Source organism: Cololabis saira, chromosome 20 (genome assembly GCF_033807715.1).
Source record: "Cololabis saira isolate AMF1-May2022 chromosome 20, fColSai1.1, whole genome shotgun sequence".
Taxonomy (NCBI): domain Eukaryota; kingdom Metazoa; phylum Chordata; class Actinopteri; order Beloniformes; family Belonidae; genus Cololabis; species Cololabis saira.
Window position 1 is genome coordinate 11,822,975 of NC_084606.1, and position 17,664 is coordinate 11,840,638.

The following is a 17,664-nucleotide window of genomic DNA, read 5'->3' on the forward strand; positions in this document are numbered from 1 at the left end:
GATTACACAAAGAGATAAGAAAAAAGATAATAGGTCAAGGATGGAGAGCAGGAGCGATATGACGAAGTGAACAGAAGTGAAATAAAGATTCCAAACAGACCAGCAGAAATGGACTAAAAACTCCAATTCAAAGTGCTTTTCATCAAAATCTAAAAAAAATCCATTAAAAAGTAAAAGAGTTTAAAAGCAGAAATAAAAGACAGACACACATACGGTTCTAAAGAATTAAACAAAAGAGATGCAAAAGAATAGAAGTTGTAGTGCATTATGGGAGATAACTGAAAAGCAGGAGTTTCATTTGCCCTGATGCTTTTTTTTTAACTTCCTGAACTCTGACTCAACTCTGTGATGTAATACCATGTTACTGCGTTTAGATTGTATTTATTATTACCTTCGTCAGTTTCAAGTGATTTCACTGATCATTTGTGGGTTGTTTTCTTTCATTGAAGGTACCAACTAATTTGTCCACGTATTTATATATGAAGCCAAATGTTTAAACTGAATCAATAACTAAATTTGACCGCGACCTTTGACATTGGCCTCCTTCATTCACCTCTGCAGAGTGAGCCATGTTTGCAGGCCGGGCTTCAGCGACCGGTGCCGCTGGACCGTCGGCGGCGGTCGGAGGAGGAAAAGGTGGGAAGTTCAGCGTGGAAGAGCTGTACGGCTTCACCAAGAAGCCCAAGGTGAACAGAGGGAACTCTGTGAAACAAGACAAGAGCGATGGTAAGAAAGACGCCAAGGAGAGAGAGGAGTCCATGCTGGCGTCCCAGATACTGGACGCTGCCAGGAGGCTGATGGAGAGACGACGGCTGGAGATCTACCTGAAGGAGTGTGACGTCACCATGGAGCAGAGCAGCATGACGTACAGGTGAGGACCACGGGTGAGGACAGGCAACATAGGTGAGGACGGGGATCATGGGGGAGGACAGGTTCTACTGTAATTTAGCAGACTCTTTTATCCGAAACGACTTACATCTGAGACACTATGTATGTATGTATGTATGTATGTATGTATGTATGTATGTATGTATGTATGTATGTATGTATGTATGTATGTATGTATGTATGTATGTATGTATGTATGTATGTATGTATGTATGTATGTATGTATGTATGTATGTATGTATGTATGTATGTATGTATGTATGTACTATATGTCCATGTCCATTATGTCCATTACCTTCTGGTATTGTTGTCCTTACCATTGCTGGTATGTATTATAAATGTATTATAAATATAAGTTAACGGTTAACTGTCACCCGTGGTGACAATATACATTGTTCCTGGATTTGCACGCATTGTGTCCATGAAATGCATCTGCATTTCATGGACACAATGTGTGTAAATTTAGGTGAGGTGAACTGTAGAATAATTTTAATTATAATTTGATATAGGTCTTGTGACGACCCACCCTGTCTTAACAGGGTGTTCTGTTCATGTGCAGGAGGAGGGGACCAGCCTGCATGGGTGTGCCTAGAGGAGGAGGCACACCTGACTCCAATCAGGCCCAGTATTTAAGCAGGCTGGTCAGGGCCATTTGGCCTCTCTCCCCTGCTCAGTAAGCATGGCTTTCTTTTGGTTGTTTTGAGTTCGTTTGTCTTTAGTTTTTTGCACTTGCAGAGACACTACACTTACACACATCCACACCTGCCATACACCACTGATCAAACTGATGAATCACACCTCACCTTACCTGTTAGATATATTTTGATTGATTTAATTATAAATAAATACATTGTTTTGAACATTTATCCCTGTGTGTCGTCTCCCTTTTTTGTCATGATGAAGTCAGTTCATGACAGTCTTTTGTTCTTTGTTTTGGTTTAAATGTTGAGACAGGAGGAAGCCTTAAAAAAATCTGTTAAATTGTTGATGAGAAACAGGGGTGGGATTAAATAAATTTTCTTCTTCCCACTCCCTTTCGAATGTTAACAAATTAATTATACAGTATATAATATAATAATTAATTTTGAACCTGCACATCTACTGTTAAAGGTATTTGTTTAATTTTCTGTTGCACGCAGGTCACTTATGTTATGTTGTATTGCTCGAAATAAATATGAACTGAACTGAACTGAATAACATGGGAGAGGACAGGCAACATGTGTGAGGACGGGTAACATGGGTGAGGACAGGTTATATGGGAGAGAACAGGTAACACGGGTGAAGACATGTAACATGGATGAGTGTTGAGGACAGAGGACTCACTGACGGTTGTGGAGCTGAACTGAGCATGTGCAGCCAGAACTGCTGCAGTAACTCAGTGCGACCACCAGATGGTGCTGAAGCTCCACACTGTTCTGCAGTAAGTCTGCTGGTGGGACTGGTTTCAATGGACTCACACTGGTTCTGGTGGGTTTACTGGTTATAGAGGAGTCCAGATGTGTGTGTTTTTGTGCGTGCGTGTGTGTGTGTGTGTGTGTGTGTGTGTGTGTGTGTGTGTGTGTGTGTGTGTGTGTGTGTGTGTGTGTGTGTGTGTGTGTGTGTGTGTGTGTGTGTGCAGCATCCTCTGGAATCTGGTTTCTGATGGTGAGACTCCAAAGATGAGACTGTATTCAGGACTGAACTCAAGCTGCTGGTTGCTGGCAACCAGGAACCAAGCCTGCACGTCCCAGGCCTGTCGAGGAACTAAGATTGGTTGCAGTTCCTCGACTGGCCGCTAGAGGCTGTAGAACCGAGTTATCTTATCATTTGATTTCACATCTGTGACAACTCTGAGGGGGTGAATGTAAAGTATTCAATTTATTTCTAATATGATTGATTGGGGCAGCAAAGTGGCTTAGTAGTTAGCACTGTTGTCTCACAGCAAGAAGGTTCCTGGTTCAACTCCCTGGCCCGGCGGGGTCTTTCTGTGTGGAGTTTGCATGTTCTCCCTGTGCTTGCGTGGGTTCCCTCCGGTTACTCCGGCTTCCTCCAACAGTCCAAAAACATGCGTAGTAGCTTAATTGGTGATTCTAAATTGCCCGTAGGTGTGAGTGTGAATGTGTCCGGTTGTTTGTCTGTATATGTGGCCCTGCGTTGGACATTCAACCTGTCCAGGTGAACCCCTGCCTCTCACCTGAAAATAGCTGGGATAGGCTCCAACAGACCCCCGTGACCATGCAAAGGATAAAGCGGTTATAGATAATGGATGATTGATTGACAATCAGCTCCATAATCATCATGCTATTGCGCTTTGCAAAGCAACCACATGTTTTTATTAATCAGCGTTGTATAAATATGACGGTCCTTTTTGATTTCACTGTCAAGTCGGGGTTCAACTGAAGGAGCTGATTGACAAAAGTTGACGGCGTGTTCCCTTCGACTTGCTGAGCAGCCTGGCACCAATCAGAGACTTGTAACTGTATCAACGGTCCAGACCGCTCAGGTGTTCTGCTTTAGGTGTGGGTCTCCAGAATCAGAACCAAATATGGAGAACAGTGTTCTGGTTTCATTCTCCACAACTCTGAAGCAAAAAGAGTGGGGCGCTGAAGCCCAAAGCTTGCTTAAATAAATCTTAAAAACGCGTTTGTTTATATCTGGCTTGGGTTAATTTCTAAACCATGTTGATTTTAACTTAAATCATTTTCATCTCAATATTACAACATTACTCTTACCTAATCTCTTTGGTCTTAATAACACCACTGCATTACATAATTTTAATCTTCTTAATTTTTCTATTTTTTTTCTTTTACTATAAATGTTTCTTTCTTTCTTTTTATGTAAAATACTTGGAATTGGATGATTGCTGTTCCAGGAATCCAAAAAACGTCAGTGTACCCCAGAAACAGGAACTACAGATCTGGATCCAGACCCTAATGGTCAGTAGAGGAAGTAGAGGTCCTAGTTTCAGATGTTGCTTCAGTAGCAACACTTAAAATGAAGGTGTTTGGATAGATTTTATCAGAATTAACATAAAAACATATTAAATAACATCTTAGGTTAGCATACGTTCAGTCAAGCTAACACTTTTCAGAGTAGATGACCCGTTGTAAGTAGGTTCTAAGTATGTTTTAAGTGTGTCGTAGGTGTGTTCTTGTTATGGTTAGTTTGTTCTAAATATGGTCTAGGTGTGTTTTATGTCTTTTATATGTGTGTTCTAGGGATGTTCCAGGTATGTCCTAGATGTGTTTTAAGTGTATTTCTAGGTATGTTTTAAAGGAGCTTGAGGCCGGATTGTGGCAAGATTTATGAAAAAAAACGTATACATTTTAAGTTTTCTAGTAATAATGTCAGATGAAGCGTTCCAAACCAAAAAGAATGAGCCCTCTAGTCTAGTGTATCTCTCCTTTGCCTTGAACAGACTGTGTGCTGCAAAATGTGCTGCAATTCGGTCCCGAATTTCCCGCGCTGGGCTGCGGATGTGACGTCACATGACGCTGCATGCACGTTCTCCCCGTTCTCCCGTGCCGGCTTCACTGTTGGCTGCAGTACCCCCGACGGCCGTCGTGGTGAAGGGTGGCGCTAGAGAGTCTCATTTCTTAAAAGGAGCCTCAAGCTCCTTTAAGTGTTTTTGTTGTTTTCTGGGTATTTTCTAGGCATATTCTAAATGTGGTCTAGGGATGTGCCAAATATCTACTAAGTGTGCTCTTGGTATCCTTTAAGTGATTTTTGTATATTTTAGTTTTGTTCTAGGTATGTTCCAAGTGCATTCTTGGTGTTTTAAGGGTGTTCTTGGTGTGTTCTAAATGTGTTTTAAGGTTTTTTTTTGTCGATTTTAGGTATGTTCTAAGTGTGTTCTAGGTAAGTTTTTTGGGTATATTTAAGTGTCTTTGGTGTATGTTAGTTATGTCGTAGATCTTTTTAATGGTATTCTGGGTATGTTCTTGGTGGGGTCTAGATATGATGGAAAGGTTTTTGTTTTAGGCGTGTTTAGGTGTATTGTAAGTATATTTTAAGTGTGTTCTTGATGTGTTCTAGATATATTCTAGGTATGTTCAAATATGTTCTATGACTGTTATAGGTATGTTCATTGTATGTTCTAGGTATAATTTAAGGGTGTTCTAGGTATGTTCAAGGAATGTTGTGGAGAGGTTTTCTGTATGTTGTATGTATATGTTCCAAGTGTGTTATAGGACATTTCTGAAACATCTTCTTTATTTGGTTTTTATTTCCTTTGCAATTGCAGGAGTTTCTAAGTCCCAACAGCTGGCACTCATGAAATTTCCAAGAAAATAAAAACTCAGGAATTCAAACTTTATCAGCACACAAATGAGCAGAAAAGTCTTCATTAAAATGCAATTGTAGGAAAATGTAAATAAAAACTAGGTGTATATGAATTTATAAGCTTAAAAGCAACACAATTTAAAATTTCAAACTTTAAAGAAATTTTAAAATCATTAATTCGAAACTTTCAAAAATAAACCAATAAATAAGTTAAAAAAATCTGAAATTAAGACATTAAAAATATATCTGCTATAAACAAACAAACACGTATGGACTTTCTGTATAATTAATTTATGAGAAAAAATAAATAAATTCTGACCTAATGTAAAGTTTAAAATTTGAGGTTGCAAGAATCAAGACATTCTTTTTATTCACTTTTCTGAAACAAAACAGAAACATTTGTGGAACAGAAGTTCAGAAATTCAGTTTAATACGTCAGTCAAGTGGAAGTGATGGAGAAGGTTAAATACCTCTGTGTTCACGTGGATAACAGAGTGGGCTGGAGATACAACACTGATGGTGTTTATAAGAAAGGACAGAGGAGACTTTACTTTACTTCAGACCTCTACGGGAGATCCTTCAGACCTCTACAGATCCTTCAGACCTCTACGGGAGATCCTTCAGACCTCTACAGATCCTTCAGACCTCTACAGGAGATCCTTCAGACCATTACAGGAGATCCTTCAGACCTCTACAGGAGATCCTTCAGACCATTACAGGAGATCCTTCAGACCTCTACGGGAGATCCTTCAGACCTCTACAGATCCTTCAGACCTCTACAGATCCTTCAGACCTCTACAGGAGATCCTTCAGACCTCTACGGGAAACCCTTCAGACCTCTACGGGAGACCCTTCAGACCTCTACAGGAGATCCTTCAGACCTCTACAGGAGACCCTTCAGACCTCTACAGGAGTCCCTTCAGACCTCTACAGACCCTTCAGACCTCTACGGAAGACCCTTCAGACCTCTACAGGAGACCCTTCAGACCTCTACAGGAGATCCTTCAGACCTCTACAGGAGATCCTTCAGTCTCTACAGGAGATCCTTCAGACCTCTACGGGAGATCCTTCAGACCTCTACAGGAGACCCTTCAGACCTCTACAGGAGATCCTTCCGACCTCTACTGGAGGTCCTTCAGACCTCTACAGGAGACCCTTCAGACCTCTACGGGAGATCCTTCAGACCTCTACAGGAGACCCTTCAGACCTCTACGGGAGATCCTTCAGACCTCTACGGTAGATCCTTCAGACCTCTACAGGAGATCCTTCAGACCTTTACACGAGACCCTTCAGACCTCTACAGGAGATCCTTCAGACCTCTACAGGAGACCCTTCAGACCTCTACGGGAGATCCTTCAGACCTTTACACGAGACCCTTCAGACCTCTACAGGAGACCCTTCAGACCTCTACAGGAGACCCTTCAGACCTCTACAGGAGACCCTTCAGACCTCTACAGGAGATCCTTCAGACCTCTACGGGAGATCCTTCAGACCTTTACGGGAGATCCTTCAGACCTCTACAGGAGATCCTTCAGACCTCTACAGGAGATCCTTCAGACCTCTACGGGAGATCCTTCAGACGTTTACGGGAGATCCTTCAGACCTCTACAGGAGATCCTTCAGACCTCTACGGGAGACCCTTCAGACCTCTACAGGAGACCCTTCAGACCTCTACAAGAGACCCTTCAGACCTCTACAGATCCTTCAGACCTCTACAGGAATCCCTCCAGACCTCTACAGGTAGAGCCGCCTGGGAGATTTGCGAGGCCCTGTGCGAAATGGCGGGGTGGGACCATTTTTGGGTTTTTCGGGTCGGATTGAGTGTCTATATGTGCAATTTTAACTCTCCAATTAGCAAAATACTGGATACCTTCCCCTGCCTCATCATCATCTCTTGCCTCGACGCGGGGCCCCACAGCTGCTTGAGACCCGGTCGGATCCGTGATTTTTGTAACAAATTTATCAAACGAGCCTTTCAGAGAGGCATTCAACTCTTCCATTTTCTTTAGTTTTTTTCTTTTGTCATCCCCTGATGGAACCTTCCTGAATCTGTCTCATTCTCTCGACATTGTGTGGCAGTTTGTTCCAACTCCACCGTCTGGATCAGAGCAGCTTGTGTCTGCGCTTGGTCTGATCAGTTGTGTTGAACAACAGACACATGCATCATTGCACATATATTTATTGATATGCACAGACTAGTACACATTTAGGTCTGTAATGGAACGTGTCTGTTGATATTTATAAGGGAAAAAACGAAAGAAAAACGAAAAAAAAAAAAAAAATTGGAAAAAAAAAGGCCCATAGCGCGTGAGGCCCCGTGCGGTCGCACGGTTCGCACACCCCTTGCGGCGGCCCTGTCTACAGGAAACCCTTCAGACCTCTACAGGTCCTTCCTCTCCACAGTTATAAACCTGTTCATGAATGTCTGAAGAGTTAAATTCTAATTACTGGAACAACTATTTTCCCTTCATGGATAAAGGATGTATTTTTTAATTGAATTAAACCTCATGAGGTTAAACCTGATGAAGTCAAACCTGACCGGCTGAATCTGATCGATTCCAGTTAATTACTTTTCCTCTGAGGATAAATTAGATGTTTTAAATCACGTCCTGCAGGTGTGACTAGTACATTCATCGTCTCTCTAAAACTTGAGTTTTATCGTTGACCCAGCAGATGGACGTATTTTTCCTCAGACGGTCCTGATTTTTTTTAACCCTCTCAGAGAAGAGAGAGGAGTTAATCCAGGTTCAGGACCAGCTCGACGGTGACCCGCCCTCTGACCTGGACAATCCCATTATGATGACATGGATTCATCTGTGGAGATGTGGGTCATCAATCGTCATGGAAACGAACCTCTGTGTATCAGGACTGTCCCGCGTGATTTAAGGAAGTATCAACATGAAGCAGAAGAAGTAGAAGATCATTCAGCACTCCAGAGAGGCGCGAAGCAGCTGACTCATTTAGCGTCTTTACTCGTCTGATTGAAGTGTCGTCGTGGCGTTGGGTGGATCTGTCCCAGATCGGAGAATAAAAGACTGCTGGGCTACAATAAGCAGCAGAGTAAAAGGATGTTTGTTCAAGCGTTTGAGAGGAAGGTTGGAGAACAGAGCCTATGAAGTGGAGCAGGACGAGCAGCGCTGCGTCTCTGATGTAATCCACATCACTGACTTCAAACCTCGTCCTCGGGCGTTTCACCAACTCTCATGCAACGTCCGCCGCCGTCCATGGACACCAACACAGGCTCAGCGTGTGACGGACAGCAGAGAGGGCGGGTGGGGGAGGGTCTCCATCATCAGCCAGCAGAAACAGCCAGCAGCCTCCTGAGAGGCGCTTTTCTGTCGTCACCAAACTTCCTGCTGGAAGAACATGGACAGGAAGTGAGACAGAGGGCAGAGGAGACATTCAGAGCCTCTCTGAACACGTGGACCAGGAGACATGGTGGTCTAATGGCGCTTCTCCACTAGTAGCTACTCAGCCCGAGTCGACTCGCCTCGGTTTGGTTCTTTTCCACCAGGGGTCTAACGTGCCGAGTAGATACTTTTTTCTGTAACTATTCTGCCGAGGTTCTAAGCGTCTGAGTCGGCTGCTTATGACATCATCACACTACAGGCCACCGATTGGTCGGGGATTGGAGTCAGACGTCTGAGTCAGGATGTGACATCAGTGAGAGATTGACTCGCGGCTTCTTGATCATTTTATTCGACAGTCAATGGCAGCACAAAAGTCTGTTTCATGATCCAACTCTGAGGTGCAGATGTTCATAAACCTGGTGGCTGAGGAGATAATTAAAAAGGGATCTAGACGGGCGATAAGGAACGACCAGATCTACCAGGAGCTCTGTCACTTCATACCTGCTCGTGGCTCCAGCTGACTTTTCAGACAAAAAAAAAAATTAAAAAGCGTCGCCGCTTGAAGCTTCTTTCACTCTCATTTTTTAACTTGATATCGAACACAAGCCACAGACCACAATCACACAATCAAATACGTCACAGCAGCTTCACTCCAACCTCCTACTTCTCCAGATGCTGAATTGTAGAGGAAAAGAAACTTAGCCGAGTAGGTACTAGTGGAAAAGCGCCATAAGACTGCGACCTGCAGTTCCTCCTGTGGCCTCCGAGGTGGCTGCTGAGCTCATGTCCTCAAACGTGGAACCGATCAGATGTCTAAATTGATCCTTGGGTGTCTGTGTCTTTAGTGTCCATTTCCCGTCTCTTTGTGGTTTTTATAAATACTTGTGTATTTGTGGCTGCTTTGACTCGTTTTAATGTGTGATGGCAGTTGTATTTTCTATCTTCCATCATTTTGACTGCTCATTTTTGAGTCTTATGGTTTTTTTAATGTTTTGAGGGTGTTTTGTTTGTCTTTGGGGGTATTTCCTGTTTACTATGTTTTGAACCTCGTTTTGGTCAGTACGGCCATTTTCAGTCCTTTATGTGCCTTTTTGTGACTCGTTCGGGTTGTTTTCGGACTTTTCGTCAGATTTCCAGTTGTGTTTCACTGTGTTGCCATTTTGTCTTTGTGGTTATTTTCCATCTTTTTGATTTTGATTTGTGTCCGTGTGCTGTGTGTTGTTCTTTTTTTTGTCTCTTAGGTTACTTTGAATCTTTTAATGATTTTTTTATTTTTGCGATATTTTTGTCTCTTTCTGGTCCTTTTTCCATTCTTCTGAACAGTTATTCAAGTAACTTTTGAAACAAATATAACATCTGCACTGCTTTTGTGGTCATTTTTAAGCGTGTTTCTCTTTGTGGTTGGTTATTTTATGATATTTCATGTGTTTACAATGCTTTTTTAAGTTAAACTGTACATAACTGACTTGATTTTTTCTATGTCCCCATATCTTCCTTTTGTAGGTCTTCAAAAGTTTTTGATGCCTTTTTGGTAATTTTAGATTATTTTTTTCTGTGTTTTGCTTAGTTTTTGTGTCTGAAATGTTATCTAATATTTTTACCAATTTTAATATTTTTTACCATGTTTTGATTTGATTTGATCTTTATTCATCTTGAACAAAACAATAAAAAAAACACACCATACATCAACAACAATAATAAAGCACAACCAGTTTTGTTCAAGAAGGGACAGGAAGAAGCGAATGCTTATCTAGTCCGGCCCCTTCTTGCAATATAAGAATATCCGATATATAAAAGAATATTAATAGCAATAACAATAATAATAATACTAACAACAATAATACATATATACAGTATATGCCCTTCTTCTTGACATATAAAAGTATGTCAATATAAAAGTAATTAAAAGACAAGTGAGTCAATAATAAAAGTAGAGAAGAAAAAAAGTCAATGAAAAAAACAAAAAAACAATCACCATAATAAAATTAGCTAAAAAAGAAAGAAAAGCATGTTGGTGATTTTGTGGTGTTTTATGAGTCCTAGTAGTTACTTTTTTTTCATTAACCAGGTTTTTTGGTGGTTTTGGTCTCTTTTGTGTCCTCTAACTTTAAGTCATTTGTGTATCTTTTTCATTTTATGGCAAATGTTGGAGAGTTCAGTTGTTTTTGATGCTTTTGTGGTGGTTTTGGTAATTTCGTTTCTCTGAATATTTTTTGCTTCTTGCTGATGGTGTTTGGTGGTTTTCTTTTTTTGTGCATCTCTGTGGTTCCCAGGACTTTTGCTGTGTTTGATGGCATGCAGGTCCTCTGGTCTGGGGGTTCTGGGACTGGTCTGATCCCGAAGTCTTTCAGACTTGTGTGTGTCTGTGTGTGCGTGTGTGTGTGTGTGTGTGTGTGCATCATCATGTGATGGCAGCGTGTTTCCTGGTTTGTTGTCTGTAATAACGGAGGCTCAGTTTCAGTGTGATACTCTTTATGGCCTCTCTCTCTCCCTCTCTCTCTCTCTGTCTCTCTCTCTCTCTTTCTCTCCCTCCCTCCTTTTTGGATGCTCGCTCGCCCAGACAGAGCTCTGAATAGGGAGGGGGAGGGTAAGGGGGAGGGGCTCTCTGTCGTCTCATTCGACTGTACAGTCCAGAGGACAGACGCTCGCCTCTCTTTCAGGGCTTCACTTCTTCCTTTTTCTGTCCTGTTAATCCTCCTTCCTGCTGTGGACGCTCCTCATCTCCTCCTCATCTTCTCCTCATCTCCTCTTCATCTCCTCCTCCTCCTCCTCCTCCTCCTCCTCCAGCGGCGGGACGGCGTCTGGCACATGCCGGGATGCTTCCCTCAGACAGAAAGTTGTTTGCGTTACTCTGATTGGCTGATTGACTCCAGCCCAGCGGACTCAAACTTGACGTCCCACTCATGTGTTCTTCTCCTTGTTACCATAGCAACTGGCGACCTTGGTGGCAGCGCTGGTGTCCAGGTTATGGTCTGAGACTGGGAAAGTCTTCATTCCTTTGAAGCTAGGAGGCTTGTTCCCGTAGCGATCAGGATGCAGGTGTCCATAGCGTGTAACGTGGGAGGCGGTGGCGGCGGGGGCGGTGGGGGGGAGCACCAGCTGAAGGAACGGCGGGCGGCAGCAAACACTAGCAACGCCTCCTCCACCTGTCATGCAAGGGTCAGGGTGGAGCCAGTGGCAAGGCACACCCTGCTAGGCCACGCCCACATGAAGGAGGCACTTGGTCGCCATGGCAACATGAAGTACAGGTGAGACTTGCCACAAAGAGAGAAGGTCACACAACCTGACGGCGGAAGAGTGATGGCCAAGTTCATGTTTCATATGGATGTGTGTGTGCTGATCAGGTCTCAGGTATTGATATGTGATTAACCTGATCATGTATTGATACGTGATTGGTGATGTGTGTGTTAAACCTGATCAGGTATTGATACGTGATTGCTGATGTGTGTGTTAACCTTATCCGGGATTGATTGGTGGTTGGGGATGTGTGTTTTAACCTGATCAGGTATTCATTGGTGATGTGTGTTAACCTAATCAGGTATTGATTGGTGATTGGTGACATGTATTAACCTGATCAGGTAGCGTCTGTTTGCAGTGAAGCTAATCACCGCTATGAAACATTAATGAGTTGAACTCAGACGTTGGTGAACGTTACTCAGAACCGATTAAATCCTCATGAATTTGTCATGAGGTCCGATCCCTCTGGTATGAATGTTCATGACTTTTTTATGAACATCACGGCAGGTGACCTGGACCCCTACCTGGAGTCCATGACTCGGACCTGCACAAGGACAGAGCCTAGACCCGGAGCGACCATGTGGACGATGTGTTGGACGCAGTCGTCATAAACCGTCCGGGACTTGGACTATGCAAAAAAGGACATGAAACATAGATACATGTTGCATTTCTGCACAAGTACCGTATTTTCTGGACTATAAGCTGCACCTGTATATAAGCCGCATCCGCTCTATTTTAAAAATAATAATAAAAAAAAGATATACAAGCCGCACCTGTATATAAGCCGCATCAGCTCTATTTTTAAAAAAACAATAAAAAAAAGATACATAAGCCGCACCCGTATATAAGCCGCATCCGCTCTATTTAGAAAAAAAGATATGCCAGCCGCAGATATTTATGTTGTTAGATTAGATATTTACTACATGTACAGAAGGATTTTGAGCTGTAAATGATGTACATGTTTGTACCTAAATAGATCCTTTCCTAACAGTGTCTTTTAACACGGCAGCAACTTTGCTGATTAAAACGGGACAGAACCAAGAGAAAATAACCAGTATTTATTTATCTATTTATCTGTTTGAAATCTGCTTCTACTTCTATCTGCTAAAGAAGAAGTAGCGTATTCTTCTTTGCATTTATTTTGTCTTAGTTTTTATTCTAATTCCGGTTAGCACTCCCCCTAGCGGTGGAAGAAAAATCCACAGAATAGCCGCACCTTTGTATAAGCTGCATGTTGAAAACCTATGAAAAAAGTAGCGGCTTATAGTCCAGAAAATACGGTATATAAAAATATAAAAAGAAGGATTTAGGTTAAAAAAGAAGAAAAATGTTTGCACAGTCTGATGTCCGGGGTGGGAGGGGATGTCCATGATCGGTCTCACCCACCTCCCCCATGGAGTCCAGAGACAGTCCAGGACAGCGCCGGCCCGTCCGAACAGATCGTTCAGTCTCTTCCTGTCTCTGTCTGAGCTGCCAGTGTTCCTGCAGCCCACTGCATGAAGGAAGGGAGCAGCTACCCGAGTCATCAAAAGTCCTGATCAGTTATCTGTACGCACCCGAGGACCATGGAGATGACTTTGGTCCTTATTCTACAGGGCATCTGTGTTTTGTGACCAGTCCAGTTTATGGTCCACCATCTGCTCCACCATCCCAGTGTCCAACCCCTGGAAGTTCACTGGTGCAGTGTGTGGGGTCTCCTTCTGGAAAATAATACTTGAATATCGACGGTGCTACGTTCGTTTCCTGCAGGACCAGTGACTGTGATGGAACGGTGGTGATTTTGAAAAGGAATATTTAATCAAGGTCACATCAAGTACCAAAGAGTCACATCGTCTCCTCTGTAGGAACCAGTTCCTTTAGTCATGAAATAGCAGGTCAACTACAGGAGTCCAAGGCTCAGGATCGTTTACTTTGTTCCATAACACGACCCTCATGTCTACCATGGTCAAGCTTTACCGACATTTTGAAATATTTCTTAAGAAGCTTCATGGAAATGTGACTGCTGACACGTATGTGGAGGACTTGGAGTTGGGAGATGGACATGTGTGGTATCTAAAGGGATCCACCTATACTAGAGAAAGTTGTTGGATCTACGTTCCTACCTTCACCTACAAGATTGAGGACACGCCGAGATCACATGTCAGCTGATCTGGGAACGCCTCAGTGTCTTCCTGGAAGATCTGGAGGTAGATGCAAAGATGGAGGTGTGGACCGCTCTGCTCAGGCTGCTGAAGTAAAGTGCAGATGAAATGAGACAATAATCAACACCTCCTTGGAGGGTTCCCAGTCAAATCTGTGTGATTTTAGCTGTTTCAGACCGGGAAACATATAAGAGCAGGACTGCTGAGCCACCAGGAGTATAAATCTTCTACCCTTGTAATTGGAAATGTTTTATTACTGTAGCTTAACTGTCCGTTGATTCTGGTGGCTGAGGATTTCACAGGAGCTTCAATTGTCATCAGCCAACGAGTTCTCCAGATACGTCCTGATTTCAACGGGTTCTCCAGATACGTCCAGATGTAAACGGGTTGTCCAGATACGTCCAGATGTAAACGGGTTTTCAAGATACGTCTAGATGTAAATGGGTTCTCCAGATACGTCCAGATGTAAAAGGGTTCTCCGTATACGTGCTGATGTAAACGGGTTCTCCAGATACGTCCTGATTTCAACGGGTTCTCCAGATACGTCTAGATGTAAGCGGGTTCTTCAGATGTAAACGGGTTCTCCAAATGAGTCCAGATGTAAACGGGTTTTCAAGATACGTCCAGATGTAAGCAGGGTCTCTAGATAAGTCCAGATGTAAAAGGGTTCTCCGTATACGTGCTGATGTAAACGGGTTTTCCAGATATGTCCAGATGTAAACGGGTTCTCCAAATCGGTCCAGACGTAAATGGGTTCTCCAGATACATTCAGATGTAAATGGGTTCTCCAGATATGTCCAGATGTAAACGGGTTCTCCAGATACATCTAGATGTAAGCGGGTTCTTCAGATGTAAACGTGTTCTTCAGATATGTCCAGATGTAAATGGGGTCTCCAAATACATCCAGAAGTAAACAGGTTCTCCAGATAAGTCCAGATGTAAAAGGGTTCTCCGTATACGTGCTGATGTAAACAGGTTTTCCAGATACGTCCAGACGTAAATGGGTTCTTCAAATACATTCAGATATAAGCGGGTTCTCCAAATAGGCCCAAATATAAACGGGTTCTCCAAATACATTCAGATGTAAACGGGTTCTCAAGATACGTCTAGATGTTAACGGGTTCTTCAGATGAGTCCAGATGTAAATAGATTCTCCAGATGAGTCCAGATTTCAACGGGTTTTCCAGATTATTCCAGATGTAAATGGGTTTTCCAGATACGCCCAGATGTAAAAGGGTTCTCCAGATCAGTCCAGATGTAAACGCGGTCTCCAGATGAGTCTAGATGTAAATGGTTCTCCACATATGTCCAGATGTAAACAGGTTCTCCAGATATGTCCACATTTAACGGGTTCTCCAGATATGTCCACATTTAAATGGGTTATCCAGATAGCTACTGATGTAAAAACGGGTTCTCCAGATACGTCTAGATGTAAATGGGTCTCTAGATGAGTCCAGATATAAAGGGGTTATCCAGATACCTACTAATGTAAAAACTGGTTCTCCAGATGAGTCCAGGTGTAAACAGGTTCTCTACATACGTCCAGATGTAAATGGGGAGTGTTTTATTGAGATGGAATGAAAACCTGTATCGACACGCGGGACAAAGAAAACCAGTCTTACTGTTTGGTACCTGAAAAACCTCCATGTTTGACTAGATGTGCCAAAGTGGTCAATTTGGGAAGTGTGTCTTAACCTTTGTCTTCAGAAACCTCTGAAAACTCTCTGTTGCACATCAGGAACCTCGATCTTGGTTGATGATGGTGAAATAATCTAGACTTCATGTAGCCAGTGTCTTGAAGCTCAGGGACCGATCATCATCCACCTGAACCTCATCTGACCCTCCGTCATGGACCCATGTTAATAGCTGGGTAATAACCGGACAGGTGTGTTCTGGTGTCCTTGGGCTGGACGGGATGTTTGTAATAATGACCAGTCACTCTGTGTCTGTTTTCAGAACAAAAGCAGACATGAAACAGCCTTCAATGCAGTCAGCTGACGTTTAGAAGCTATTTCTGACTGTGTGTAATGACTGAAACGATAAAAGTCAGTTAAAGCCCGGCAGATTCAGTGGACGTGGCTATTTTTAGCTCTGTCCTGTGGTGTTGTGGTGTGATTCATCTGTAGAGATAATCCGATGCTCTGTGACCTCTGATCAACATATACACTGGGTTGATTAAAGAGTGGATCCACATGCTGCCACTGCAAGACTACTACAACTCCCATCATACACTGCTGCCCTCTCTCACTCTGTAGACATGCGTCTCCTTTATTTCAATGCCAAATACTCCTCGTAGTGGCTTAGGTAAACTCATTTATGCAAAAGGAATTAAAGTTGCAGTGTAGGTGTATTCTGGCCATATTTGCTGCAATTACCACCATCTTCTGATATCACAGGTCATTTGAGAAACAAATGTGCCTTTGGTACCACCTGCAGCTCCTGTAAAGCTCCTCCACCCACAGCCAAGGGGTGTGGTTACATATTGTCAATCAAACGCTCCAGAAATATCAGTTTTGGGTTCCCATATTAACATAACTTCATTCAGGATTCATTCATACTCGAGCAATTCACTGGTCGTTTTTGATCACGACTTTAAAACGCTGAGTATTTTGATGCTGCAAGCCTACATCCTGTAATTCCTGTTCATCGTCCCCAACCCCCTGCTTCCCGCTCACTCTGATGCCAACAAGTAAGTGCCAATCACGTTGCCACAGCGACAGAAACAGTTGGAGGATTTGTCTGTTTGAACTGAATCAAGCCTAAGGGGGGCGTGGCTCACCCCAATGTGGATGGATGGATGGGCGGGGCTGATCTGTGATTGGAGTTTACAGGACCAATCAGCAGATGGAATAAATCATCCTGGAAGCAGGACGTTGTGCCAGGAAATTCCTGGTATGACCGGTCTTATTTACTGATTGATCAACCTCTTGAATGTGATCTACACAGCCTGAAAACTGGATATATGGCAGTTTCAGACCATTTCAAACCATTGGAAGTCAGTGGAAGTACAATATGTGCCTTTTAAAAAACTTAACTTCAGAGAGGTGAACTGCTTTCATGCTGCAGGTTTGAGTCATTGATTGGCTGATTGATTCTTTTTACAGGAACCTTGGGAAATCTGGACTGAGAGTGTCCTGCTTAGGACTGGGTGAGAAGAAAATACACACACACACACACACACACACACACACACACACACACACACACACACACACACACACACACACACACACACACACACACACACAGACACACAGACACACACACACACACACACACACACACACACACACACACACCGTAAATACTAAATGTAAGCACATTTACATATATTCAGTCCACAAGCACAGAGTCAGCGCTGTTCTTTCACTTTTCGCAGGAACATGGGTGACATTCGGCTCTCAGATCTCTGACGAGGTACTGAGTGAGTGGGTGTGTGTGAGCGTTTGTTTACCTGTCAAACAAAGGACCTGGCTAATGTCACACTCCAGCAGTGGACCAGTGAGCCAACTGGGTACATTTTATGGTCTTAGATAACCAAATGTTCTTAACAAATTTGAGCAGAGATAAAAAATAGAAAACGTATAGTTTGCTGGATGATAAAAGTTGTACTTTCTTACAACACAAATGAGAAAAAGCTGGGACAAAACGGAAAATACTTATAGGAATGCTGTGATGCTTAAAATTAATTTCCTTCATTTATTCCTCATCAGTTTAATTTAATTAGTTCATGCACATCCATTTTAACATTTCATCCCATGTTTAAAATGATTTTTTGCCCCATCTGA

The 17,664-nt window shown here is 42.8% G+C and overlaps 1 protein-coding gene across 2 annotated transcripts in view; it reads left to right on the forward strand.

Annotated features, from left to right (window-relative positions):
• The first annotated feature begins 564 nt into the window (after window positions 1–564).
• LOC133420559 (voltage-gated potassium channel subunit beta-3-like) overlaps window positions 565–17,664 on the forward strand; it is a 56,599-nt gene continuing 39,499 nt past the window's right edge. The window contains exons 1-3 of one of the 2 annotated variants that reach the window (XM_061710255.1): window positions 565–871; window positions 16,981–17,024; window positions 17,256–17,293. In XM_061710255.1, coding sequence (XP_061566239.1) covers window positions 570–871; window positions 16,981–17,024; window positions 17,256–17,293 — 384 coding nt within the window. In that variant the 5' untranslated portion in view covers window positions 565–569. Of the gene's footprint in view, window positions 872–11,587; window positions 11,747–16,980; window positions 17,025–17,255; window positions 17,294–17,664 lie in introns of those variants that run through there. The other variant, XM_061710256.1, reaches the window with a different exon arrangement.